This window comes from Chlamydotis macqueenii, chromosome W (genome assembly GCF_036417535.1).
Source record: "Chlamydotis macqueenii isolate bChlMac1 chromosome W, bChlMac1.mat, whole genome shotgun sequence".
NCBI lineage: Eukaryota > Metazoa > Chordata > Aves > Otidiformes > Otididae > Chlamydotis > Chlamydotis macqueenii.
This window is the reverse complement of record NC_141592.1, coordinates 33,354,193-33,380,551: the sequence shown is the minus strand read 5'-3', so window position 1 is coordinate 33,380,551 and position 26,359 is coordinate 33,354,193. Positions and strand designations below refer to the sequence as shown.

The following is a 26,359-nucleotide window of genomic DNA, read 5'->3' as shown; positions in this document are numbered from 1 at the left end:
ATGCTTTAAAGAGGGCTTTAAAAGCCTTAGAGTGTATAACCTGGCATCATGTTGTGCAGGAAAGAAAAGCATAGATGTGGCAGGGTATAATCTGCGTAGAAGAGTTGTTTTGGGGTAGAGTGCTTACACAGAACAAACCTTTTGCACAATAAATAGAGGTGAGATGATAGGACACTTTCCAAATTGCAAATTCCTACATACAGAATCTCCCCAAGACTATTTCCAAGGGTTCCTTGTTTAGCTGAGGCTTCAGATTTAGATTTTGTGAAAACAAAATGTACTCCTTTTAATCTAATGGCATAACTGAATTGTGCTAGAATGTTTTGTTTGTACTGGAAACTTGCTGTAGCTTCCCATTGTAGCCGGTTCGTAGGATTCCTATGCACAAAGGTCACCCAGCATATGATATTTGAAAGCACAACGGTATTTATTGCTCGGTTGTAGCCTTGCATAAGCAGTTACCAGCATAAGCAGTTCCAGTTGCATGAGCAGTTACCAGCGTATTGTTTTCCCTTTGTGAGAGCCTTACCGACCCAACTGCGCCGGAGACACCGCGAGCAGGAGGGTGATGATCAGCGGGGTCAGAGCAGAGAAGGGAGGCAGGCGCAGCACCCTCAGGGCGTCCCCTGTTGTTCATAGAGTGAGCTCTGGGTCCTTTCTCTCTCCTCTGCTCCGAGCCGCCTCTGTTTATCCCCTCAGCAGATTCAGTGGCAGAGTACTGACCAGGTGTTGGTGCACGCATGGCCAGCGCATGCAGCAAGGCCTGCCAAGTACGTGCCCTGCTGGCTAACGGCGGTTCCCGGATAGCAGCAACATCCTGCTCCATAACACCCCTCCTAGCTCCCCTCTCCGAGATAACAGCCCTCCTAGCTCCCCTCTCCAAGGTCGCGTTCTCACAGCTGTGTGCAGCTTGTGATGTCCCACAGTGGCCCTACACAGACCATCACAGATCCCTCACACACCCATGTGCTGGCATAACATGGTGTTGCTTAGGATGTAGGATTCCTAGTCTGTTTTCATTGCTGGGTGAAGTGCTAAAAGTGCCAGCAACAGAGAGTAAGGTATGCCTGTGTGAGAATATTTGAGTGGAGATAGCTTCAAAATTAAAGAGCCTGATCTATTTTAGCAGCAAAGTAACCAGTGATTGCTATGGTTATACTTGCTTACAGCTAGCCTGTTGCTTAGCAAAATGCACCTGCTGGCAGCTGGGACAGTAATTTTTCTCACATGGTCATTTAGTGCAGCTTGGCCCATAGCTAGGTAGGGTGTGAGCTCATGGAGGAAACCAATGTGATGTTCTTTCCTCTCTCTGCTGCCACATAGTCACTCATGGTGTGTTCACTTAGAGGCTCATAGTAGACAGAACAGAGCTGCTCTTGATCATAAATGGCTTATGGTCTTTGCTTATCTGGCAGAGTTGGGGCCTGCTGAGAATGAAACTTCTTACTGTGCACCATCAGTGTAGCTGGTGGCCTCAGAGGAGAAGGGAAGTAGTATATGTAATTAAAGCTGCTGTTTCAATAGCATAAATGGGATTTATCTGTACTGCTCCACAGCAGTGGTGAAACTTATGTCTTGTGGAGAATACTAATAGGTAGTTCCTCTTAAAGAAAATATTAGACATCAAGCAGCAGCACTGCAGAGCCAAAGCATCTGTCTTCCTTACTGCATTGTGTGTCCCTTCTCTGTTTGACAGGTATTCGATCAGTGAGCTTCTACGAGCACATCATCACAGTGGGAACGGGGCAAGGTTCCTTATTATTTTATGATATCAGAGCCCAGAGGTTCCTGGATGAAAAGCCCCCACGTGCTTGCTATGGACAGAGGCAGAAATTAGGAGGAAGTGAAATTTTGAAGTTGACTACTGGGAGAGGCTGGCTGGTGAGTAGCTTGTAGCTGTAGGAGACCCTTTACACGGGAGTGCCATAGGGCTCAAGAACCAATTCTTTTTGTAGTAATGGGAGGTATTGTATGAAATGTATCCCAACAAAACAGTGATCAGGTAACTGATAACTGTAATCATGAAAAGCAAGTACTGCAGAATTGCTTTCTACAAAAGCTTTATGAAAGAGTATTGAATGGTTGGTTGCTTGAGTGTAAGGCATACTGACTACTTTTCTTATGTACTGATTCATAAATGAAATAGATTTTATATCTTTATATTTTCAAATGTAATCTAACTTCCAGTTTTCAGAACCTGAAACACAAAATGCATTGTCTTCCTTCAAAAATGTGCTACTCTAATGTGGTACTCAAAGTAAGAGATATTTAATTTAATCGTGTGCAATTGTAGAAACTGTGGCTTCCTGAGGGAATGCCATGGCAGGCACTTGAGTTCAATTTCCTGTATGTTGTTATAAAGCAGTTAATAGCTTTGTCTAACTTCTCTACATTATCTTTTGTATCATTATGATGTAACTTTAAAAACTAATGAAACTTGATATCTTCCCTAGCCTCCACCTTTCCCCCTCCAATGTTTGCCCCAAATGTCCTCAGGAAAAAGCTTCAGGACAGCTTTGATATCTTCAAGTTGATCTGTCTGAAGCTTCAGGGATTACTAACAGAAAAGATACCTTTTTAGGCTCTGGAAGCTACCTTCTGCTTTTGTGAAACAAGGTTTTGGGTTTGTTTGGCAACAATAACAATCTGAACTTTCCTTTAACAGAATCATGATGAAACCTGGAGGAATTATTTTTCTGACATAAATTTCTTCCCAAATGCTGTTTACACCCACTGCTATGACTCGTCTGGAACGAAACTCTTTGTGGCAGGAGGCCCCCTTCCATCAGGACTTCATGGGAATTATGCTGGTCTCTGGAGCTAATAACTCTTTATAAATGCTGTTCTTTACACAGATTTCCACTTTTCTTTTCCTTTTTGTAGCAACAGAATTGTGTGATGCTATTGATTTCTGATTTAAAGGCAAGTTATTTTTTGGCAGAGTTTTCTGTTGGTCTCCAACAGTTTTGTACATCTTTCTGAACCAGTTTTTTGCTTTAACCTCCTTGATCCTTTATATGAAGGGTTTTTGAAATCCCTTTTAATTGTATTTACTCCAAATGACCCCCACATTTAGGCTATCTTGGCCATGTGCCCCCTCCCCTATGTTGCTGTGAGGTAGGATTCCTTTCTTATAGAGTGATTGCTCCTGGGCTTTCTGTGAAAGTCTAGGGGCTGTGTGTGTGCAGGTACTTTGTGTTAGTTACATTACCTGGAGTGAGGACTACTTGTAATTAAAAAATATTAAAAATATTTATAAGAGATAAGCTGCTACTTTATCTGCAGAGCCTGGCCCTGGCCTGAGTTGATATTATTTTTTTAAAAATACAAGTCTGATGACACTGTTTATATGTAGAGGAATATGGTAATTTTAAGCTGTACTCATTGAAGCCCAGGGACGGATTCCTCAGGGGTACTGCCCATCAAGCACAAACTGCACAAGCACAGCAGTTCTCAAAAGTGCATTTGTATTTGAATTGTAGGTTTCAGCAGTGCCAGGAGCAAAAATTGATCTTCTGTTCCTTCTCTGCCTGTCCCAGGTATCACCTGCACAACTGGAGTTTGCATAGGCTGTTCTGCAGCATGGCTGTTGCAGGGTGACATTACATTGAAGGCCTGCAGAGGTGCTGAGGGGAAATGGGGGCTAGAGACATGAGTGTTCTTGTAATTCAAAATAAACTAAATCTATCCATTTTCCAAATGAGCCAAGGTTCCCAAGTATGTTGCTGTAGCTCATGAGTTCTTCATAAACTGTCAAACATCCAGGACCTTTTTTGTTGTGGAAACTTCCCATTTTAACTGTTCTGGTTGGCCATCTCCTCTAATAAGCCAATGGAATAAATAAACTGTGGTTTTTTTTTCTCCAAGGTTAAAGAGTGCATCTCAGATTTGTCTAATGCAAGCTACAAGTTTTCCATGTAGCAAGGTAACTTGCTGTTAGCTCATGTTGTGCTAGCATCTGTTGTCATCCTGCTTGCTATAGGAGAGGCTCAGTCTTTCCCCAAATCCCCTGCTGCCTTCTGCTTTCAGACTGCCTTGAACTTCATGTGGGACTGGGTGGGGAGAATAGGTCTGATGCCCTTCAGGTCCAGCTGTGAAGCATGTGCATTCCAGGGTGATGGTCTTTCCTAATACTCAGCTAAAATGCAGGACTCCAGGGTGCTCCTCCTAGCCTTTTGGCAGGCACCAGACTCTCAGCTTGTTACTGAAGCCTCTGTCCTCTGCTGGGATGAATGCCTTTCCCCTGCCCCTGTCACCAGTGGAGCAGAGCATGCCTGTACCTCGCTGCTTTGGTGCCAAACGGGTAATTGGTTGAAGCTGAGAAGAAAGACAAGGCTGGAACATGCTCTGTTCTCCTGTCTCTGCTGGAGATCACAGCCACCGCTGCAGAGTAGCTCTAGTCCCTTATGCAGTTCCTGCCAGACTGCCTAAAGCTAGTCTGCATGTGTCCTTGTGGTCCCTCTCATCTTTGTGCTCAATATCTTCATCAGTAATCCCAAGCAGTGAGCCTCAGGCTTAACTTTCAGTTGGTAGTGGAGACTTGGTTGGAAATCCTGCAAGGAATGCAGTTCCCTCCCATCTGAGTGGGAATCCTGGCAAGAGAAGAGCTCTCCCAGATATGTACCTGTCCCAGAAGTATAATTTACTCACACTGAGCAGTGACACACAAACAGATCTTCTTACAGCATTTTGTAATTCTACTTCCCTTGTAGTTTGGTTGCTTAAACTGAACGAGTTCACAGCAGTGAGTGTGTGGCTATTCAGGCTTTTCTCTGAAAAGAGGCAAATTATATACCGTGGGGTAGCAAAGGAGCTCTCAAATTTCATTTAGAGTTGTTAATTGTTTTTTAAAGATGTTGTAATGGTGCCTGTGTTGTTCTGTGATGGAAACATACTGCTTTGGTTATATTAGGGGTTTTGAAAAGTAGAAGTATACAGAGAAAAACAGGTCTTGAAGTATGGCAGGATGTGTATTTCTAGGATTACTCCTCCAGCTACAGTGTAAGATCACTCTGTCACAGGGAACATGTTCTGCTTAGTTTTTTTTTCATTTGGTCTTAATTTGAGATGCCTTTTTTTTTTTCTTAATTAAAGAAACTAGACATTTGAGTCTACTTGAGTGTCCTCCAGTTCTGCTGAAACAACAGTTACTAGTTAGGCACTTAGTGTCACCAGTGCCAAAGGAAAACTCCTGGTCTGGAAATCCTAGCCCTGATGTTGATCTATCGATTGAAGTATATTCCAAACCTAGGTGAAGGGGCAAAAAGGGTATTTGTATGGGCTGAGCTTCAGCCTTCAAACACAGAGGTTGATCTTTCTGCAGAGTCAGCAGTGTCTAGGTTACTGAAGAGTCACCCCTGGAAAGTGTCCCTCTCTGCTGACTGATCTCCCCCGAGTACCTCAATGTGTGGTCCTAAAGCCTGGTGAGTGCCCTGAGTGCCCTTTTCCTTTTTTTTTTCTTTGCATAGGAAGCTTTGGACAATTCTCAGAAGAATCTGGACAATGATGTAAAATTCCTCAAGTCTCACATGCTTCTGTGTATTCTGCTTTCAGGGTGCTTTCTTGCAAAGATAACTTCTCATGGAGAGGGAGCTATCCTTGTTGCTGTATGAAAATCCCCCCAAAAACTGGAAACAAACTGAATAGTGCTGCAAGCATGCAAACAAATTGGGCCAGAGATAACTTAATTTCTAGCCTGTTTCAGTGGTTTTAAATGCTTGTAGTGATACATATGTTAAATTTCAGAACATTTTGTCACTGGTCATAAGTAACTTTTGGTCCAATCACTGTTAGCCATTGAGGCAGAGAAAGGTGATGATATGCCAACTGTCCAAAGATAAGTGATAGAAATTGGAGGAAAAGCCAGGTTTTCTCACTTGATTTTGTTACCCTCCTGAGTTAGGTATCAGAATTTAAATCCAGGATCATGGTGAGAAATGCAGGGGTTTCCGATCGAAGTACAGGAATTGACTGTACAGCAGGGAATGTCCAGGCTCTGCATGGAGGTGAGTTGGCTGCACTCTGTTGTTCAAATGGCAGATACACCCCTGCGATGGATGGAGTTCAGTCTGGTGACTGCACTTCGGTAGCTTCTTGAATGGTTCACTGTGCTCTGCTGAGACTCAGTGGCATGCGTGTTTTCAGACTGTCTTATCTTTTCCAGTATTTCTTAATTATTTCCCTCCCTTGCTCTTTCCTGCCCTTCTGAATGGTCTGTTTGGGGTTGCCTCCTCCACCCTAAGTCATCCCACTCTTTACTGTAGCAATATTGTACTTACAGAGGTGACCTCTGTCAAGTAGAAATGGGCTTGCTGGCATTTTGTAAAAGCCATGCTTGAGACCTTCAATTTGCTTTATTTTAAACTGGATAGACCTTTGAGGCTGGCTCAGACTGTAGAACTGGGCAGTTGCCCTAGTACACGTTTGATGAATCGGATTGCGGAGGAACAGCCTATTCCTGGGGAGGAACAGGCTCTGGTTTATCTCTCATTAGGCACTTGAAGGAGAGAAAAGAACTTTAATCTTAACAGAGTAGGAAGCAGTTGATTTTACCACTCAGCTCTTCTCAGTAGAAGTATTTGGGTATCTTTGGGTATTACTTTTTCTGTATTCAAAATCACAAGTAATCCAACCTAGTAACTTAATTATGGGTTTGGTAATACCCAGCTTGTAAGTACTGGGTAGCAACAATTGTATGTTATGTGATGGACATTCATAAGGAAGCAGAAGCTACTTTGCCTTGAGAATAGCAATGAGGGTGGTGCTCACTTCCTTCAACAAACACTTCATTCCTGGTAATTCCTCCAGCTTTCTCTCTTGTACAGTCAAGTCAGCTAGGGAGGATTGCTCTCCTTGGGTGCTTTCTGGGATGGCGGTAAATAAGTGAGTCCATTTGTTTGGTTCCCTCATCAGTGCTGCTGGTGTTAGTCCATGGGTGAGTAAATTACCAAAGAATAGTTAATAGGTGTTTGTTCCTAGTCTCAGTTCATTTTCCACATAGATCCAGTTTTAAGATTCATTGCAACAGTGCCCAGTGATTGTACTGGACTTGGTCTGTCCACAAAGGTTACATTCACATTATGGGTGTGTCGTAGTTCAGCCCCAATCGGGACCAGACTATGCAGTCTCTCTCTCACTCCCCCCACCCTCCCGGAGAACAGCGGGAGATGATATAAGGAAAACGGCTCAAGGTTTGAGATAAGGACAGGGAGAAATCCTTAAAGTTACCATCACGGGCAAAACAGACTCCACTTGGGGAAAACTATTCATTTATTTCTAAAACTAGCAGGAGAATGAGACAGGGAACAGGATAACCTCCCCCCACCCCTCCCTCTTCCCGGGCTTAACATTATCTCTACTACCTTCACCCCCCCGAGCTGCACAGGGGGGAAAAAGGGAATGGGGGTCGCGGTCAGTTCATCACGCGTTGTTTTACGCCGCTGTGTCATCGTCGGGGGAAGAACTCCTCACATTCCTCCCCTGCTCCAGCGTGGGGTCCCTCCCACGGGCCACAGTCCTTCATGAAACTGCTCCGGCGTGGGTCATCTCTTCCACGGGGTGCAGTCCCTCCAGAACGGCTGCCCCAGCAGGCCCTCCACGGGCCACAGACTCCTTCAGGCCTCCACCTGCTCTGGCGTGGGGTCCTCCATGGGCTGCAGGTGAATCTCTGCCCCTCCATGGACCTCCATGGGCTGCAGGGGGACAGCCTGCTCCACCATGGTCGTCACCACAGGCTGCAGGGGAATCATAGAATGGTTAGGGTTGGAAGGGACCTTCAAAGGTCATCTAGTCCAACCCCCCTGCAAGGAGCAGGGACATCTCCAACCAGATCAGGTTGCCCAGAGCCTCATCCGGCCTGGCCTTGAACGTTTCCAGGGATGGGGCATCCACCACCTCTCTCGGCAACCTGTTCCAGTGTTCTACAACCCTCAGTGTAAAAAATGTTTTCCTTATATCTAATCTAAATCTACCTCCCTCTATTTTAAAACCATTACCCCTTGTCCTATCGCAACAGGCCCTACTGAACAGCCTCTCCCCAGATTTCTTGTAGGCCCCCTTGAGGTACTGGAAGACCGCTATAAGGTCTCCCCGGAGCCTCCTCTTCTCCAGGCTGAGCAGCCCCAACTCTCTCAGCCTGGCCTCATAAGAGAGGTGCTCCAGCCCTTTTATCATCTTCGTGGCCCTCCTCTGGACCTTCTCCAACTGGTCCATATCCTTCTTGTGTTGGGGCTCCAGAAGTGGACACAGTACTCCAGGTGGGGTCTCACCAGGGCAGAGTAGAGGGGGAGAATCCCCTCCCTCGACCTGCTGGCCACGCTCCTCTTGATGCAGCCCAGGATGCGGTTGGCCTTCTGGGCCGCAAGGGTGCATTGCCGGCTCATGTTGAGCTTCTCGTCCACCAGCACTCCCAAGTCCTTCTCCTCAGGGCTGCTCTCAATCCATTCCCCGCCCAGCCTGGATTTGTGCCTGGGATTGCCATGACCCAGGTGCAGGACCTTGCACTTGGCCTGGTTGAACTTCATGAGGTTGGCATGGGCCCACCTCTCCAGCCTGTCAAGGTCCCTCTGGATGGCATCCCTCCCTTCCAGCATGTCGACGGCACCACACAACTTGGTGTCATGTGGAGCATGACAGGCTCCACAGGCCAGGAGCAGCATTACTCCTCCCCCTCCTTCTTCACTGACCTTGGCGTCTGCAGCCATTCCTCACAACAGGCTGGCAGACGCCTCTCAGGATCCTTTTTACATCTCATTCACTTCTCATCTCCTCTCCACTTCTTGCAGCCAGGCCGGGCCGAGTTGGGCCCAGTCAGCCTCGTGGCGAGAGGCCAGAGGGTGAAGCCTGCAAGGCCCACAAGGCTCGTGCCTCCCCCTCTCTGCCCCCACTCAGCTTCTTCACATCTTCTCCTCCTTTTTTTCCTGTTTTCCCCTTCTTAAATATGTTATTGCAGAGGCGTTATCAGGGAACATTCTGCTACCAATTGGCTCGGCCTTGGCCAGCAGTGGGTCCGCCCTAGGCCCGGACGAGTGCACTGAACAAAGGGGAGCGACTTCTAGCAGTTTCCTACAGAAGCTGCCACCTTAGGCCCCCCCTCACTAACAAAACCAGAACAGGTTGACTCTTGTGACTCCTGTAATGAGGAGGACTTCTAAACTTCATTACAGGGATATATTTGCCGCCTCCATTTCAATTCTTTGGCACCTTTTTTTATCTTATGGATTAAGATACTTACATATCAGTTATTCTTCTCCAGAATTTCATCCTCTTCCTTCACTTGAGCACTTGCTTTGTATATAGTTTGTGGCTGCAAAGTTAACAGATTAAAGTTATGATCCTGCTATGAATAAATTACTGAATTGAGGTACAGTTTGTTCCTAGGAATACTGTTGCAGAGGTGTGTGTCATGCAGGTGGAGTTGACCCTCTGGCCAGCCCATGCTAAGCCCTGGACTCTTATGCTAGCCAGGCACGTGCCCTTTAGCTTAAAGCCAAGTGAAAATCCCTATGTGCACTGGCTGGCCACCCCACAGCCACAGCCCATGGTGTGACCTCAACTTAAAATGCATTTTCTGAGTGTTGGAGTGCCTTCAGTAACATATTTTAAAGTTTCTGAAGCACAGACACCAGGAATTTGTCCATGTTGCAGACAAGGGAGAGTGGAAAGGAGAATACAGCAACATCTTGTCTGAAGGGATCTCCTGCGTGTGCTCTCCCTTGCCTCTACAAGCAGGCACTTTGGTGTATGATGAGGATGAGCAAGGAGGCACAAGAGAAAGGGTGAAAGCCCAACAGTTTTTGGCATTGCTCTCAAGACTCCTGAGGAATCTAAAAACATAGAGGGGATACTTATTAATTGCTCAGGAGGTACATGTGAAAGGGCTTAATCAGAAATATTTTTTGAGAGATCAAGTAGATATCCCTGTCATTCTTGCTTCTCCATGTTAATTTTCAAGGATTTAAATTAGGAAGTATCTTTTTGCTTGTGATGCTGAGTTTCTTTATCAAAACCATATGGTACTTGGCTAATTAAAAGAATGCTCTTGACAAAAAGGAATCTTCCCAATTAAAAATTGAGTGCCATTTCCTGACAGCCTTTTCCTCTAGTATCCTGCTGGGAGTGGTATGGTCGAAGAAAGTGCACACAGATCTAAAACAGGGTGCTAGGGTTGGCAGAGTTGAGAAGATGTGGGCTTCCTGACCATTTCTGTAACCAAAATCCACTAAGTAAAACGTTTGATTGTATACAAATTCTAGTCATTAGACTGAAACTGAGAGGGTGTGTAGAAATCCTTGCAACACAGTGTGATGTCTCTGTAGCCCTAGATGTTGATTCTTTGACCTCAGAACAAAAATCTAGGAGTCAATATGTTGTTTTCCTAGGAACTGGTTTTCTAGATTCCCTTATTAAAAGGGAAAATTCAGGTGCTGAATCTTATAATCTCATTAAACTTTTACTTTTTATTTGCTCATTAACCTAGTCTCCTTTCCTTTTCAAGGCTTCCCACAGTCTCAGGGTATATAAATCACTATGATAGTACTGAAATGGACCAACCAGAGTTTAATGTGCCTTCCTCTTCTTGTACCTTGATCTTTGTAAAGTTATCTCAGAAACTGGTCACTGTCTTAGGGCTGGGTACATGCATTGTCTTTTTCTAAGATGTACATGTTGAAGCTGCAGCAGGTTTATACTGTTACTTGTTCCATTTGATTTAGGATGTGATATAGACACAAATCAATGCACTGGTTTGTCTTGGGGTCAGTCTTACCTGTGACATCTATCAGTGCTTGCTTGTATGTTAATGTGTACACAAATGCTGAATCTTCCCCACTGCTTATGATGTACTTGTATATGATGCACTAACTACACAAGGTGTTTTAAAATGTGTGGTCATCACAACTTGTTGCTTGAGGGTAGGATGTCCTACAGTGAACTGTTTCTAATGCTTTTTTTTTTTTCAAATATATTTAGTAAGATCCAAAGCCTTGGGGAAGAAAAAAAATCAGGATTTGCCGATGCTTGCTGGCTCTTGTTCTGAATCCAGGGTCTGATGTTCGTTAACAACTCTTGCAATTCCACCCATTTAACAGAGCCTTTCTCAGCTTGCTCTTTCTGTTGTGGGCTGTGTCAGAAACAGCACTGGATCCTGAACTATAACAGAAGCTGTCAAGTGAAGTAGTAACAGCTCTCTTTAAATGTGTCGTAGTTTAGCCCCAATCGGGACCAGACTACGCAGTCTCTCTCTCACTCCCCCCACCCTCCGAGAGAACAGGGAGAGATGATATAAGGAAAACGGCTCGAGGATTGAGATAAGGACAGGGAGAGATCCTTAAAGTTACCATTACGGGCAAAACAGACTCGACTTGGGGAAAACTATTCATTTATTACTACAAACAGCAGGAGAATGAGACAGAGAACAAGATAACCTCCCTCCACCCCTCCCTCTTCCCGGGCTTAACATTATCTCTACCTCCTTCCCCTCCTCCCGAGCAGCACAGGGGGGAAGAGGGAATGGGGGTTATGGTCAGATCATCACTTGTCACTTTACGCTGCTGCTTCCTCCATGGGGAAAGAACTCCTCACAATCCTCCCCTGCTCCATCGTGGGGTCCCTCCCACAGGCCACAGTCCTTCGTGAAACTGCTCCGGCGTGGGTCGTCTCTTCCACGGAGTGCAGTCTCTCCAGAATGGCTGTCCCAGCAGGCCCTCCATGGGCCACAGCCACCTTCAGGCATCCACCTCCCCCGGTACGGGGTCCTTCACGGGCTCCAAGTGGATCTCTGCTCCTCCGTGGACCTCCATGGGCTGCAGGGGGACAACCTGCTCCACCATGGTCGTCACCACAGGCTGCAGGGGAATCTTGGCCAGGAGCCGCATTACTCCTCCCCCTCCTTCTTTACTGACCTTGGCGTCTGCAGCCGTTCCTCACAACAGGCTGGCAGACGCCTCTCAGGATCCTTTTTACATCTTATTCCCTTCTCATCTCCTCTCCACTTCTTGCAGCTGGGCCGGGCCAAGTCGGGCCCAGTCGGCCGCCTGGTGAGAGGCCAGAGGGTGAGGCCTGCAAGGCCCATGAGGCCTGCGCCTCCCCCTCTGCACCTCTGCCCCTGCTCAGCTTCTTCACATCTTCTCTTCTTTTTTTTTTTTCTGTTTTCCCCTTCTTAAATACGTTATTGCAGAGGCGTTATCAGGGAACATTCTGCTACCAATCGGCTCGGCCTTGGCCAGCAGCAGGTCCGCCCTAGGCCCGGCCGAGTCCACTGAACAAAGGGGAGCGACTTCTAGCAGTTTCCTACAGAAGCTACCACCTTAGGCACCCCCTCACTAACAAAACCACAACAATGTTACAGTACGCATTTTTAACTGTAAGGTAAAACTGTTCAAAATTATTGATGCAGCTTGCAAATGGAACAGTGGTAAATTGCAGATAGTATGTGAAACCAGCCTGTCTGCATATGGGGCTCAGTGTTCAGAGTTACCTTGTAAATTGTTTCTCCTCTCTGAAAAGTAATTTTTTTTTATTTTATTTTTTTTTTTTTTTTAGTACAAAGTCATTACATGTTTGGCTTTGTTTTCTGAATTGGTAAAGGATATCTTTGTTCTTAAACTCAACTGACGTCTGGAATTTAGGCTGAGTTTATCTCTTATGCAGACAGCAGAGGATGGTGTGATTGATACAAGATGTCCCTTCCCAGCTTTAAGGTTAATTTGGTCATAAAAGCATCGAAACAGGAACACTTCTTCACTTGCTGTGGCCTCCAGTGGGCATGCATATCCATAATTAACTGAAGTATGGTATTGTATTCTGTTGGTCCATGAGGCTACCTTTGTTTTTAGAATCAGCACAATTAGTTAATAGTGTATTGACATGAATACATGGTCAAGGAGCTGTGATGTATGTGTATTTCCTGTGCTAACTGTATCTGCTTTCTCTGTACTGCAATGCAGACTTAATCTGGAGTTGTTTTAGTTCTTGTTAACTTCAGAGTTTCTTCAAATTCAGTAAGGTCCTGTTTTTATCACAGTCACTTTTCAGAGCAGAACAGATTGGTTTAACTTTGTTTTGTAATCTTTAGCACTTTCCTCTCGTCTCATTTCTTCCTAGTTCACCTTTAACAATTAGTTCAAAGCTACTTTGCCTAGTCTGAAAAATATTGAATCATAATAAAAAGAAAACCTGTAGCCCGCTGTAGAATGACCACTCTGTGCTTTTACCATAAACTTCAGTGGCTGGCTGGCTGCTGTGGAAATGGAGACTCCACTCCTGCACAGTCTACAGAAGTTGAATTTTTCTTGCATCCATATTGTACAGTGGATGTCAGCAGATTAGGAAGTGGAGGTGCCCTGCATCTGCACCCAGTGTGTTTGTTAAACTGATCAGTGGTGGTTTAGTCAACCAGAGAACTGGCATCTTTGGCTACTACTCAATGTCATAATTAAATATTTAATTGAGGGCAAAACCAGGAGGGTGCATCACTGACTTTCTCCTGACTTGATCTCATTTAAAGGTTTTCTCTACAAATTTTTTTTTTCTTTTGCATATTTGTTGGATTATGAAAAAATATGCTATAGTAGTGCTCTGAGCTAAACTCTTACCCTGTGCTCAAAAGGCAAAAGTTATTACAATGAGCTTTGGCCAGCAGTAAGGCCAAAGGCTGGCTGCGCTCAGAGATGAGCTGGTAATGGAGCGTTTGAGCAATGGAAGCCTTGATGGTTTGCTCCATCATGTCATGTCTTAAGCTTAAACAACTGCAGATTAGTTGCTCTCAGAGCTTGCAAAACTGCTGGTCATCTCTCTTCAGATGAGATGTGAAGATGGCATGGAGAATAACCAGTTTCCTCAGTGGTCACTCACTCTCCGTCTCATCACTTAAAAGTTACCAATGCACTTCTCTGTTTTCATGATTGACTACAACTAGTGTGCTTTACAGCAGCCAGCCACCATCCACCTCCATGTGTTTCCTGCCAGAATGATGGAGTGAAAGGACCTTGTCTGCAGGTCCCTCCACCTGGTTGGTTGTTGAATCAGCATGAGCTGTATGTGCAGGAGTGCAACAGGCCAGCTGGGATTTATAGTTTCAGTTGGCTGCCCTGGGCTTCTCTCACGGTGCAGGTGTGATTATGGGACTATTACGACATGGTCTGGATAAGTAACTTCTAACAGGCTCTGTCACTCTTGTTCAAAATGCCATGTCTCCATTCTCAGCCCCTTGACTTGGCCTTGCTCCCATCTTGCCACACTCTACCCCCGGGACTTGAGCAAGTTCCCTGTCCTCTTATCAGCTTTCTAGTTCAGGTACCAGTTCTGCAAAGCCTGGGGGCACCTGTTTAAGCCCTGCTGCAGCGCATCTGGCTTAGGTAGTAGCTTGCTAAATTGGGGCCTTGCTCACACTCTCCCAGACTCAGCCCTGGATATCCTCCTGGACTGGTATCCCCCTTTCAGTCTGAAAGGCAATGTTCCAAACTCATTCTTGCTCCATGAAGGAGGTGATTCCTATTTCAATTTGATGGCTTTTATTTTTCTCATTTTTTTTTCTGGGGTTCAATGCATATGTATAAAATCCTGTTGACTTTCTCAACTCTCCTGAACGTGGATAGGGGACCATCCTGTGAGGCATCAGAATTATTTGTCTGCTTTCAAGGTCATAGAAACAAGGATCTCTTACACAAGTTTTAGGGAGGAAAAGCAGCTGCATACACACAAGTGGAAAGGTATGTGTGGGTAAAATAGGTGGGGGAGCAGATAAAGAATTTAAAATAGAAGAACAGTAACTGAGGTTTTTTGTTTCTTTTTTAAAAATTGCTTTAACAGGAGGTTTGTATTCTAATCCACAGAAAGTTGCAATGTAAACTGGGGTTTTCTGTTCACCAATGCAAAATGTGCCTCTCAACTATAATGCAAAAGTCAGTCTGTCTCTCTCTCTCTCTCTCTCTCTCTGTTTGCAATGGAAGAAGTTTAACTGAAGACTGATTTAACATGTTTCTTGCTCTTGCATGTAATCATCCACATAGCAGTCCTTGCTGGTCTTTCCCAAGCACCGTACAGCACTATCCCCATTTAAAAGCAAAATGAGGATTGCGTTGAGCAGTGGAACCTGCTAAACTTCCTTCATTTGAGACAGACACTGGAGAGAAGAGTCCAGGTTTCATGTGTTTTATTTAAAACTTTAAACTAATGCAGCTACTTTCTCAGATCAGCACCACTTCCTACCTTTCCCTCCATTTAGATGGGAGTTTAAAAGTAAACCCAGCAATACATGATCCAGTTGACGTGCTTGCAGGTGGAATGTGGAGTTTATGAAATTTGAGGATTGATATTTCTCTTGTGGAAGAACGCGGTGTGGGTGCAAGAGCTCAGATCTTGGATTACAGCTCTTCTGCCAGCTTGCTAAATGCAATCAAGTACTCTGGACTCTACTGAAGAATGTGGTAGAAGATCTGTGAAGGTGTAGGCTGGAACTGATCATTTTAAGTCATCTGTGTGTTGCTTGACTACGTGGACAATGTAACAGTGATTTTTACAGATTACTTTCCATGTGTCACTCACAAATAACTCTTAATTTGCTGTTTGAAGAAAAAACTGTTAATAGATAGATTTCCAGATCAAATTAAGAGCCTAATTTTCTATCTTGCATTAACTGGATTACTGTGTTCACATGCCAGAAAGATGTCGCTCTTTGAAAAAGCATGTTAGTGCATGTGGCAATGACCCATGCACTTTTAAAATACCTAGATCTGTACATTCTTGCCTGAGTATCGTCAGTCACGCTGTAATCTGACAAATGGATCTTTTACTCTACTGCCTTGTTACATAGATAACTGTAATTAACTGTAGTTTGGTTTTTCCACTACTTGAAGTTGTGTGATCTGAAAATTGGTGAACAAAAAGTATTTGTGTGTCTTACTATGGGTATCTCTAAATGAAATGTGTTTGTATAGTGTGTTGGCTTGACTGATGGTTTCCTTTATTTGCTAATCATCCCACTGCAAGTAAATCCAGGGCAGTTTGGGAGCATGTGGGCTTGGGTTTCTCCCTGTAACTGTCCAGCCTCTGTGTTGACATGACTGATTCAAAAGAAATAAAGTGAACTGTTGTTTTTCCTTCACCAGTGAGTGGATTGATATCCCAAGGGCAGGTTCTCAGCTTATTCCTGTTTTTCATAGCTTAAACATCAGTCCTGTTCTCTGTACAGCTGCAGTAATACTCCTTACTTCCATAGGAAATGTATCTAATGGCAGAGTTGGAACTGTTACACTGTTCAAAGCATCTTCTTTTTTTTTCTGGTATCTCATTTGTTCTGAGGCAAGATTTTCCTTTCCACTACTTCATTTTTTCTAAGAAGGAATTACCTCTTAAAAGTGTTGGACAGTACAGATACCTATAGGTAGACAGTTAGGTATAGGACTAGGGGTTTCAGGAAGACTTTACATACTGAAACTGCATCTGTAGAACTAGATCTTCAACCAGACTTTAATTGCACAGGAGAGTGAGGCCTCAGGACAGCTGTCCTATTACCCTGCCTCTTCTTCCATGCCTAGAATTGGGAAGGTTATTTTTTGGAGACAAGGGATATCTATAGGAGATCTAAACTTTATGTTGGAGGTTAAAATCATGTGCCTAAAAGCAGCTCCTGCATCCTTATCTTCCTCATGCTTGGCCTCACCCTGAGGTGCTAGTTTCTATGGTCATGGACAAACTGCAGCTTTGTATGCAAGCTATGGGAGACCATGTCTCCAGCTGTGCCATCTCAGCTCCCTGTAGTGCTGTAGTAGGCATTACTGATGCTTGTGGATGCCAAAAGAGGAAGAAGAGAGTCTAAAAGGAGTGTGAATGTCTAAAAGCAGCTTTGGGACCATCTAAGGAACCTGAAGGTGCACAAGTCCATGGGACCTGATGAGATCCATCCGTGGGTCCTGAGGGAACTGGCAGATGAAGTTGCCAAGCCATTGTATTTAAGAAGTCATGGCGGTCTGCTGAGGTCCCCGATGACTGGAAGAGAGGGAACATAACTCCCATTTTTAAAAAGGGGAACAAGGAAGACCCAGGGAACTACAGGCCGGTCAGCCTCACCTCTGTGCCTGGCAAGGTCATGGAGCAGATTCTCCTGGAAACCATGCTGAGGCACATGGAGAACAAGGAGGTGGTTGGTGACAGCCAACATGGCTTCACCAAGGGCAGATGGTGCCTGACCAATTTGGTGGCCTTCTATGACGGGGTGACAGCATGGGTGGACAAGGGACAAGCAACGGACATCATCTACCTGGACTTGTGCAAAGCTTTTGACACTGTCCCACACGACATCCTTCTCTCTAAACTGGAGAGACAGGGGTTTGATGGACGGAACACTCAGTGGATAAGGAGTTGGCTGGATGGCCCCACTCAGAGAGTGGTGGTCAACGGCTCGATGTCCAAGTGGAGACCGGTCACGAGTGGCGTCCATCAAAGGTCCGTGTTGGGCCTGGCCCTGTTCAACATCTTTGTCGGCGACATGGACAGTGGGATAGAGTGCACCCTCAGCAAGGACAGGCTGGAGAGGTGGGACCATGTCAACCTCATGAACCAGGCCAAGGGCAATCCCAAGCACAAATAGAGGCTGGGCAGAGAATGGATCGAGAGCAGCCCTGAGGAGAAGGCCTTGGGAGTGCTGGTGGACGAGAAGCTCAACATGAGCCGGCAATGTACCCTTGCGGCCCAGAAGGCCAACCGCATCCTGGGCTGCATCAAGAGAAGCGTGGCCAGCAGGTCGAGAGAGGGGATTCTGCCCCTCTACTCTGCTCTGGTGAGACCCCACCTGGAGTACTGTGTCCAGTTCTGGAGCCCCCAACATAAGAAGGACATGGACCAGTTGGAGAGGGTCCAGAGGAGGCCACAAAGATGATCAGAGGGCTGGAGCACCTCTCCTATGAGGACAGGCTGAGAGAGTTGGGGCTGTTCAGCCTGGAGAAGAGGAGGCTCCGGGGAGACCTGATAGCGGTCTTCCAGTACCTCAAGGGGGCCTACAAGAAATCTGGGGAGAGGCTGTTTAGTAGGGCCTGGTGTGACAGGACGAGGGGTGATGGTTTTAAAATAGAGGGAGGTAGATTCAGACTTGATATTAGGAAAAAAATGTTTACACTGATGGTGGTAGAACACTGGAACAGGTTGCCCAGAGAGGTGGTGGAGGCCCCATCCCTGGAAACGTTCAAGGCCAGGCTGGATGAGGCTCTGAGCAACCTGATCTGGTTGGAGATGTCCCTGCTCCTTGCAGGGGGGTTGGACTGGATGACCTTTGAAGGTCCCTTCCAACCCTATCCGTTCTATGATTCTGTGAATACTGTATTGTCATCCTACTGAGCCTTATACCAAAACTGTTTAAGGGCTGGGAGTGCAAAAAAAAAAAAAAAAAAAAAAAAAAAAAAAATCCCTGGCCCTGGCGACATGCAGGAGATGATAGATGATGGGTTAGATATGTGGTGGGATGAGGCTAGAAGGCACTGGTAGCAGTACAACTGGCTCCAGGCTGCCTCCTATCACAGCCATGGATTTGGATGAGCTTGTGCCAACCCCTCAGTGTGGAAGCTGGAGCTGAACTGCTTGTGAGCTATACTCTATTCCTAGATGGTCACACTTGGTACTACTCCTCCTTAACACAGAATGGGTCCCCTGGCAGCCTGATGCTTTTGTTTCTACCCCTAAGCCTCATAAGAAAGTGAGAGGAGGGTGAAAGGACAGTTACTTTAAGCTACAGAAAGAGCTCTGGCAATGAGGGTTACTAACTCCCCACCTGCATTGGATGCTCCATCAACTACAGCATCCAGATGGTGTGGGACCTGTCAGCTGATGTGCAGGACCAAAAATGATTTAAGATGGCTGAGGACCTCAGGAAGTACCAAGACAGTCAGTACTCATCCAGTTCCTCCTAGATGTGCGTTCAGCTTAAACCTCAGCAATAAAGAATCCAAATCCTTCCCCAGCAACTAATTCTAGCATTCACCTATTTCATCCCATTGTCTGTCTTGCAGGTTCCCTTGCTTTCCCATTCACTGTGCAGATGAAGCAGTTTGTTCCCTTCTGTGGGGCAGTGTCACAGCCTACTCGGGACTCGTGATGGTTCTTTTAGCACGATCTCAAAGTGCAACATTACGGAGAATATGCCAAAGGGGTTGGTTTCAATCAAACAGCACAAGCTTAATTATTTTGCCCATAAAGCGTATTGCGATAGGTGAAAGGGAGTGAAAAGGAAAAGTAAAGATAGGAAAAAAGAAGATAATAGCTACCACTGTGGGTCCAAGGCGTCCCTACGGTCCTAGATCCAGGCAGCGTCCCACCGGTCCTCACGATCGATGTCGATCCTTGGTGGGGAGAGCTCTTTGGGGTCTCGTCGTTAGGGGTCGACCTTTTATGCCAAGTGGCAAACCTTGCTCCTCCTTTGCTCTGGGGATCTCCGCCTGCTCTCGGCCCTTAGGATAGAAGTGTGGTTTTTGTACGTTATAATGAGCAAAGTTCAGCTAAAGGGCACTTTCTCACCGCTGCTTTTGAGACAGCAGTTGTGATTCATCCTCCTCGATAGCAGCTGCACGGTTATCTTTGCCAGTCTTGACAACAGGGCTGAGCCGTGGCACCTCTGCGCCACTCTGTCCGCTGTTTCAAGGATGTTGTACATTCTGTTGTTAGGCCAGAGTCGGCCTTGTCCACGGCAATCACATTCCGTTCCTGGGAGCAACTGCGTCTCAGGCAGGCTGCTCGCAGCAACTCATGTCAAGTTGTGAGCCTAACTTTTAGGCCACATCAAATCCATAGTCTAACTGGAGGTCCTCGATGACAAGGTTGAGACAATGCTGATCTTCTGACCAACCCTTACAGGCAGCTCATCTCTTTTTGTTGGAAAATATTTTTAACTGTTTCACGACCGTGGCCTTCACTTCTTATACTGAACAGTCCAGGCTCCCTCACTGCTTTCTCACTGGCTGGGCTTGGCATGTGCATGTGTGACCATCGTCATTTCTGGCTGTGGAACCAAGATGAGATCCATTGCACTCCTTGGCCTGGAGCCTGCAGCAGGTCTACACTGCTATCAACTGCGGACTAGAAAGACGGTGACAGTGCGTGTTATCCCTTTCAACACTCAATCTGCTGCCTGCCTCCAACTCACAGCCCAGCTGCTGCAAGTTTGCTTGGCTGTCATCACTTCGTTTCTTGGGTGTGTTTTCTTTCTGATCCTTGTGACTTGGGATCTCAGCTCTTGCCAGCTGGTGGCACCGCCATTGCAGAACAAGGAAGCTGAACCAAGACAACACAGTGGGAGTAGTTTCATGTTGGTTCTGTTAGTTCTTCCTAGCCATAGCTGTACTCATCCTGTCTGCTTCTAAATAGAGGATCAGGATAGTCTTTTCCAGTGCAAGGAACTTTCAAGGTCCAGTAAATGGATTAATAAATTGGGAGATGCCAGGAACACAGTGCTTGAACTGTTCATTGGGCAAGGGCAGCCCATTTTGTCAGAGATTTAAAGTGTGGCAGTTCACAGCATATTAGAAAATTAGAATCTCTGTGCTTTGTCTCCCAACTTTCTCAGTCCCCCCAAGCCTCCTCATCTGGAAGACCTGTGTGTGTCAGTGTGCTGGTTTTGGCTGGCACAGAGTTCATTTTCTTCATAGTAGCTAGTATGGGGCTATGTTTTGGATTTGTGCTGAAAACAGTGTTGCTAATACAGGGACATCTTAGTTACTGCTGAGCAGTGCTTACACAGAGTTGAGGCCTTTTCTGCTTCTCACCCCACCACAACAGCAAGTAGGCTGGGGGTGCACAAGAAGTTGGGAGGAGACACAGCCAGGACAGCTGACCCCAACTGACCAGAGAGATATTCCATACCATATGACATCATGCTCAGCATATAAAGGCGAGGGGAGAAGAAGGAAGGAGGGGACGTTCAGAGTTAGGGCATTTGTCTTCCCAAGTAACCATTACATGTGATGAAGCCCTGCTTTCCTGGAGATGGCTGAACACCTGCCTGCTGATGGGAAGTAGTGAATGAATTCCTTGTTTACTTTGCCTGCGTGCGTGTGTGGCTTTTGGTTTACCTATTTAACTGTCTTTATGTCAGCCCACAAGTTTTCTTGCTTTTATTCTTCCAATTCTCTCCCCCATCTTACAGCAAGTAAGCAGCTGTGCTTAGTTGCTGGCTGGTGTTAAACCACAACAGTCAGCCCCCAGCAAGGCTCAAGGGACCACGTGGCCAACATGGCATTTGTGAGCTACTGATCAGCTGCTCCAAAGTACCACCCTGCACGGAGGGTCTTACCTTTCCCCCCTTAAGGTGTGCCATGAGCTGGGAGAGCTAAGAAAGAAGCCACAGACCTTAAGTGCAGAGCTGCGGTCAAAAGGTCAGCTAGAAAGTTGCTTGGGCTGTTTGTGCCAAAGACAAAAAACAGAGCGAGGGCCATGTTCCAGAGATGCTGAAGTCTCAGCAGAAAGATTTGTAGCCCCTTTAATTGGTGCCAGTGGTTTTTTTTCTGTGTTGTCAGAAGTTTCACTGTTGCAGGGGTTTCCTCCCTCTGTAGACCCACTGCAGTGCCTGGTGTGTTGCAAGTTAGGCATACAGACTCATCTACAATAGAAATTTCAGAGATTCTAAACAACTGGAAAGGATGTGACTAGATTTAAGGTTGCCTTTGAGGAGAGACAGACTGGCACTGTTGCTGTAAAACTCCTCCCTACATAGCTGCTGGATTCTAGGTAAGTATTCACCTAGGGAGCAATGCTGGCTAATCTCTCTGTGTATACAAGCCCTAAAAGAGTCTTGGAGCCAAGAGAGTGAGGAATGGTTGGTCAACGCTAAGAAAAACACCAGGGAAAGCACAATCCATTTCCTCACATGCTGTGGTGGCAGCCTGCTTCCTGCTGCTGAGGGCTGCGGGACACCACTGTGTGAGGGATCTCAGTGATGGTCTGTGTAGGGCCACTGTGGGACATCACAAGCTGCACACAGCTGTGAGAACGCGACCTTGGAGAGGGGAGCTAGGAGGGCTGTTATCTCGGAGAGGGGAGCTAGGAGGGGTGTTATGGAGCAGGATGTTGCTGCTATCCGGGAACCGCCGTTAGCCAGCAGGGCACGTACTTGGCAGGCCTTGCTGCATGCGCTGGCCACGCGTGCACCAACACCTGGTCAGTACTCTGCCACTGAATCTGCTGAGGGGATAAACAGAGGCGGCTCGGAGCAGAGGAGAGAGAAAGGACCCAGAGCTCACTCTACGAACAACAGGGGACGCCCTGAGGGTGCTGCGCCTGCCTCCCTTCTCTGCTCTGACCCCGCTGATCATCATCCTCCTGCTTGGCGGTGTCTCCGGCGCAGTTGGGTCGGTAAGGCTCTCACAAAGGGAAAACAATACGCTGGTAACTGCTCATGCAACTGGAACTGCTTATGCTGGTAACTGCTTATGCAAGGCTACAACCGAGCAATAAATACCGTTGTGCTTTCAAATATCATATGCTGGGTGACCTTTGTGCATAGGAATCCTACGAACCGGGTACATGGTCAATGGCTCAATGTCCAGATGGAGAGCCGGCAATGTGCCCTTGTGGCCCAGAAGGCCAACCGCATCCTGGGCTGCATCAAGAGAAGCGTGGCCAGCAGGTCGAGGGAGGGGATTCTGCCCCTCTACTCTGCTCTGGTGAGACCCCACCTGCAGTATTGTGTCCAGCTCTGGAGCCCTCAACATAAGAAGGGCACGGACCTCGGAGTGGGTCCAGAGGAGGGCCACAAACACCAGAGGGACAGAATGCCTCTCCTCTAAGCAAAGGATGAGAGAGTTGGGGTTATTCAGCCTGGAGAAGAGAAGGCTCCAGGGAGACCTTCTTGTGGCCTTTCAGTACAGAAAGGAGGCCTACAAGAAAGATGGGGATGGACTTTTTCATAGGGCCTGTACCGATAGGACAACAGGTAACTGTTTTAAACAAAAAGAGGGTACATTCACATGAGATACAGAGAAGCCATTTTTTACCAGGAGGCTGGTGAAACACTACAACAGGTTGCCCAGGGAGGTGGTCCATGCCCCATCCCTGGAAACATTCAAGGCCAGGTTGGACGGGGCTTGGAGCAATCTGATCTGGTTGGAGATGTCCCTGCTCCTTGCAGGGGGGTTGGACTAGATGACCTTTGAAGGTCCCTTCCAATCCAAACTATTCTATAGTTGTTTTGGGGTTTTTTTTTTTTGTTTGTTTTTTTTAAGTTCGCAAAATCTGAATGAGCATATAAAGTTTTTCTTCAAGATTTCCTTCCTATTGATAGACTGTTACAAAATTCCTTTTCACAGAAGTTTGTTGACTTATTTTCTTAAAGCTCACATTTTCTTTTAAATATATTTTTGTATTCTGCCTAGTTATTCCTTACTATGCTGTACTAACCTAACAGCCCATTATTCCACAGAGGTATGCTGAGTTTATATACTGTGGAAGGCAATATTAAAATGCTTAAGTAGAAAATCTGTTTCTAAAACATCCCAAGAAGATATTAGTCACCTGTCTATTTTACCATCAGTCTCAAACACCAAGCACTCTGTTGCAAGATGAAGTTACTCTCTTTTGAAAGAAAAGGGACTTACACCCTTCACATCTTAGTTTCTGAAACAGTTAGCTTACTTATATTAATTGCAGCACCTCAATCCTAGTACACATCTGTGAATTCTGAGATTGCACCTGAAATACACATTTTGCCTACTGCGGTGTTTTACTCTAGCAACAGCACTGAAATATTACATGTATCAGCTTTAGAGATCATACTGTACCTATAAAAACTTCACTGAACAAATGTTTTGGCATCCACAATCTTTAAAACCATTTCAGCAGAAGATGCGTTGTAAACATCAATTTTCTCCAAGCAAACCAAAAAGTTGCACATCCACAGAAGTCAAGTAAAGGATGAGTAAGGGATAACCAAGATAAAATATTACAAGTTTTAAAAATTGCTTTACAGATTTAAGCAACAGCTTTTTAATCACAATAATAACTTCCAGTCATTTATAGCATGTTATGTAAAAATTCTAGCACAACAGGGAACTGTTAAGCACACTTGCTGTAAAAGTCAAGATGACACTGTAAATTGAGAAACCAACGGTAGGCAAGTTTAAAATGCAGAACAGTATGTTTTAAATGTGTTCTCAATTTAACACACAAAGACTGTTTTTCAAGTTCAATGAGTACGCTGCCTAAAACTTGGCTTTTTGAAAACTAGTAAGAGCCACCTGATTCACTAGAATAAAGTAAAAAAATAAAAATCATAAAAGTAAAAATGCCTCCTCTGATAAGAGCAAAAAGTCCAAGACACATATACAGTTAAGAGGGCAGCATTTACCCAAAGCTGTAATTAGCCAAAAGTAAACTGCTAAAAGGCTGCTCACTGTTTCACCTCCAAAACACTGAAACTTGCAGTTCTGCTGGAGTTTAGGGTGTTTTTTTGGAAGTGTACAAGCCTCATCTAAGTAAGTACTGTCCTTTTGGTCCTTCCATTTTCCCACGTCTAAAATTTGAAAAACAATACCTACCAACCCTGTTGCTGTGCTCTAAAACTCTAAGACAGAATGTGTTAGCACGATCTTAGTTTTGATATCCCAAAAGAACCTTGCCATGAAGTCTGAGTTTGAGATTTGTCGTAATGGAAGTTACCATGAGATCACAACTACATCACAGGAATTTCTTTGGAGAACCAAATGCAGACTGATAGAATGGGATAAACCAGCTCTCAATATACTGTATTTAAACATCGCTGAGTATATATGCAACTGCTGAGAACAGCAACTTTAAGGAGCAGAATTTTTACTTCCACTTATTCATGAAAGTCCATTTGAAGAGTTACAGATACATCCAAGAAAAAAAAAAAAAATTGTGCTCTTTTCAGATTTTTTTGCCAGAGAACAAAGAAAGGGAAGGAAAAAACATGTTTAAATAGATTATCTCATTCACAAAGTCAGAGACATAATTTCCCTTAGAACCACTCTAAGTTCTCAAATGTTATATACACAATGAATAAAACCCAGAAAATTCCCAGAACACAAAGCACCAAGAGTAAGGCCTTCTGTATCAGAGATGATCAGTTAGACTTCAATGCATATTCTAATAGGTCAGCACATTTGAGAACAAAAACCTTTGTTCAACTGAATTACCACAATTTCTATCAGATTAAAAAAAAAAAAAAAAGAATAAAACAAAGAGCTGAAGGAACACAATGACATTAAGACGAAAAAATAAGATTAAACCTGTTGAGTTAAAAAAAAAAGTCAAACTTTCACTCTAATGTGAATACACAAAAGGCTGTAATTTTACTTCAGAGGTAACTAAAAAATAAATAAATCTTTATCTGGAACTTGCTTGTCAGTAGAGATTTTAACATGACTGAAATGCAAGTTGTTGTTCGAGAGTTAGAAGTACAATGATATCAATCTAAAATTCTCAAGCTGTAAACAAGTATTTCTTGGCTGAACTCTTCCAGAGATTTAGTTAGACATCCAATTGCTGTAAAAGACTTGAAAGCCTAAGTTCCAGAAACATTATAACGTCTTGGTTAACCTTCAGACTCTTGTAGCTGTGATGTTTTGGATATTAAAACAACTGGGAAATATTCAAAGCATGTTCCTTAAGATAAGATTTTGGGGAATTTTTTTTTTTTTTTAAACTGGTCTGGTGCTTAAGAAAACCTTAATTTTATACAGTTTTTGGAAAAGTAAATTGAGGGCATCTTTCCACTTTTTTTTTTCCCCCCTCTCTTTTCTTTTAAGTACAAATTCATCTTCAGTCTCAAAGAGCTACTCGATTTTAGCTAGGCAGGAAATATCTTAGTTACTACAATCTGACTCAATATTCAAAACCTGGATTTGTTTACTGAGAAGAAATACAAAAGTTACACATTTTCGCTTCCTTCTTTCCCATGACTGAAGTTCTCAAAAGCACTCCCTAGCAATCAACAGAATCAGCAAGGGAGATAAGTCATATAAATATTTGAGGTAGGTTTCCTAGCAGAAACTATATCTGATGTTTCATTTCAGAGGACTGTACTAGAAGAGCAATCCCAGCAGTTCTCAGATTCAATATTCCTAACCATGAAGTAATTTTAACCATCTGACTTTAACTTTTGTCTACAGTTGTGGAGGTCCTGGGGATCTGGGGGAAAAGGGCTGCATTTGCAAGAATAGGAAAAATAGGCTGATCCAGTTCACTTCTAAATTTACCAGAAGTCACACAATTCTGCAAAGTTTTGGCTTTACTCATTAAAAAGTAATTTTAAAAATAATTTTGATGCACATAGCTTCATAAAATGAACTGCTCAATATGCAGAAGTATGATAAGAACTCAGTCTAACTTCTCCTAAATGCTGTATATGTACATTAAATCATCA

General features: G+C 44.8%; 1 protein-coding gene across 1 annotated transcript in view; it reads left to right on the top strand.

Moving 5' to 3' along the window:
• The window catches only part of LOC104477519 (DDB1- and CUL4-associated factor 12), a 29,911-nt gene extending 26,208 nt beyond the window's left edge, over positions 1-3,703 (top strand). The window contains exons 8-9 of the mRNA XM_086769725.1: positions 1,697-1,881; positions 2,666-3,703. Coding sequence (XP_086625851.1) covers positions 1,697-1,881; positions 2,666-2,824 — 344 coding nt within the window. The 3' untranslated portion in view covers positions 2,825-3,703. The remainder of the gene's footprint in view (positions 1-1,696; positions 1,882-2,665) is intronic.
• Positions 3,704-26,359: the final 22,656 nt, after the last annotated feature.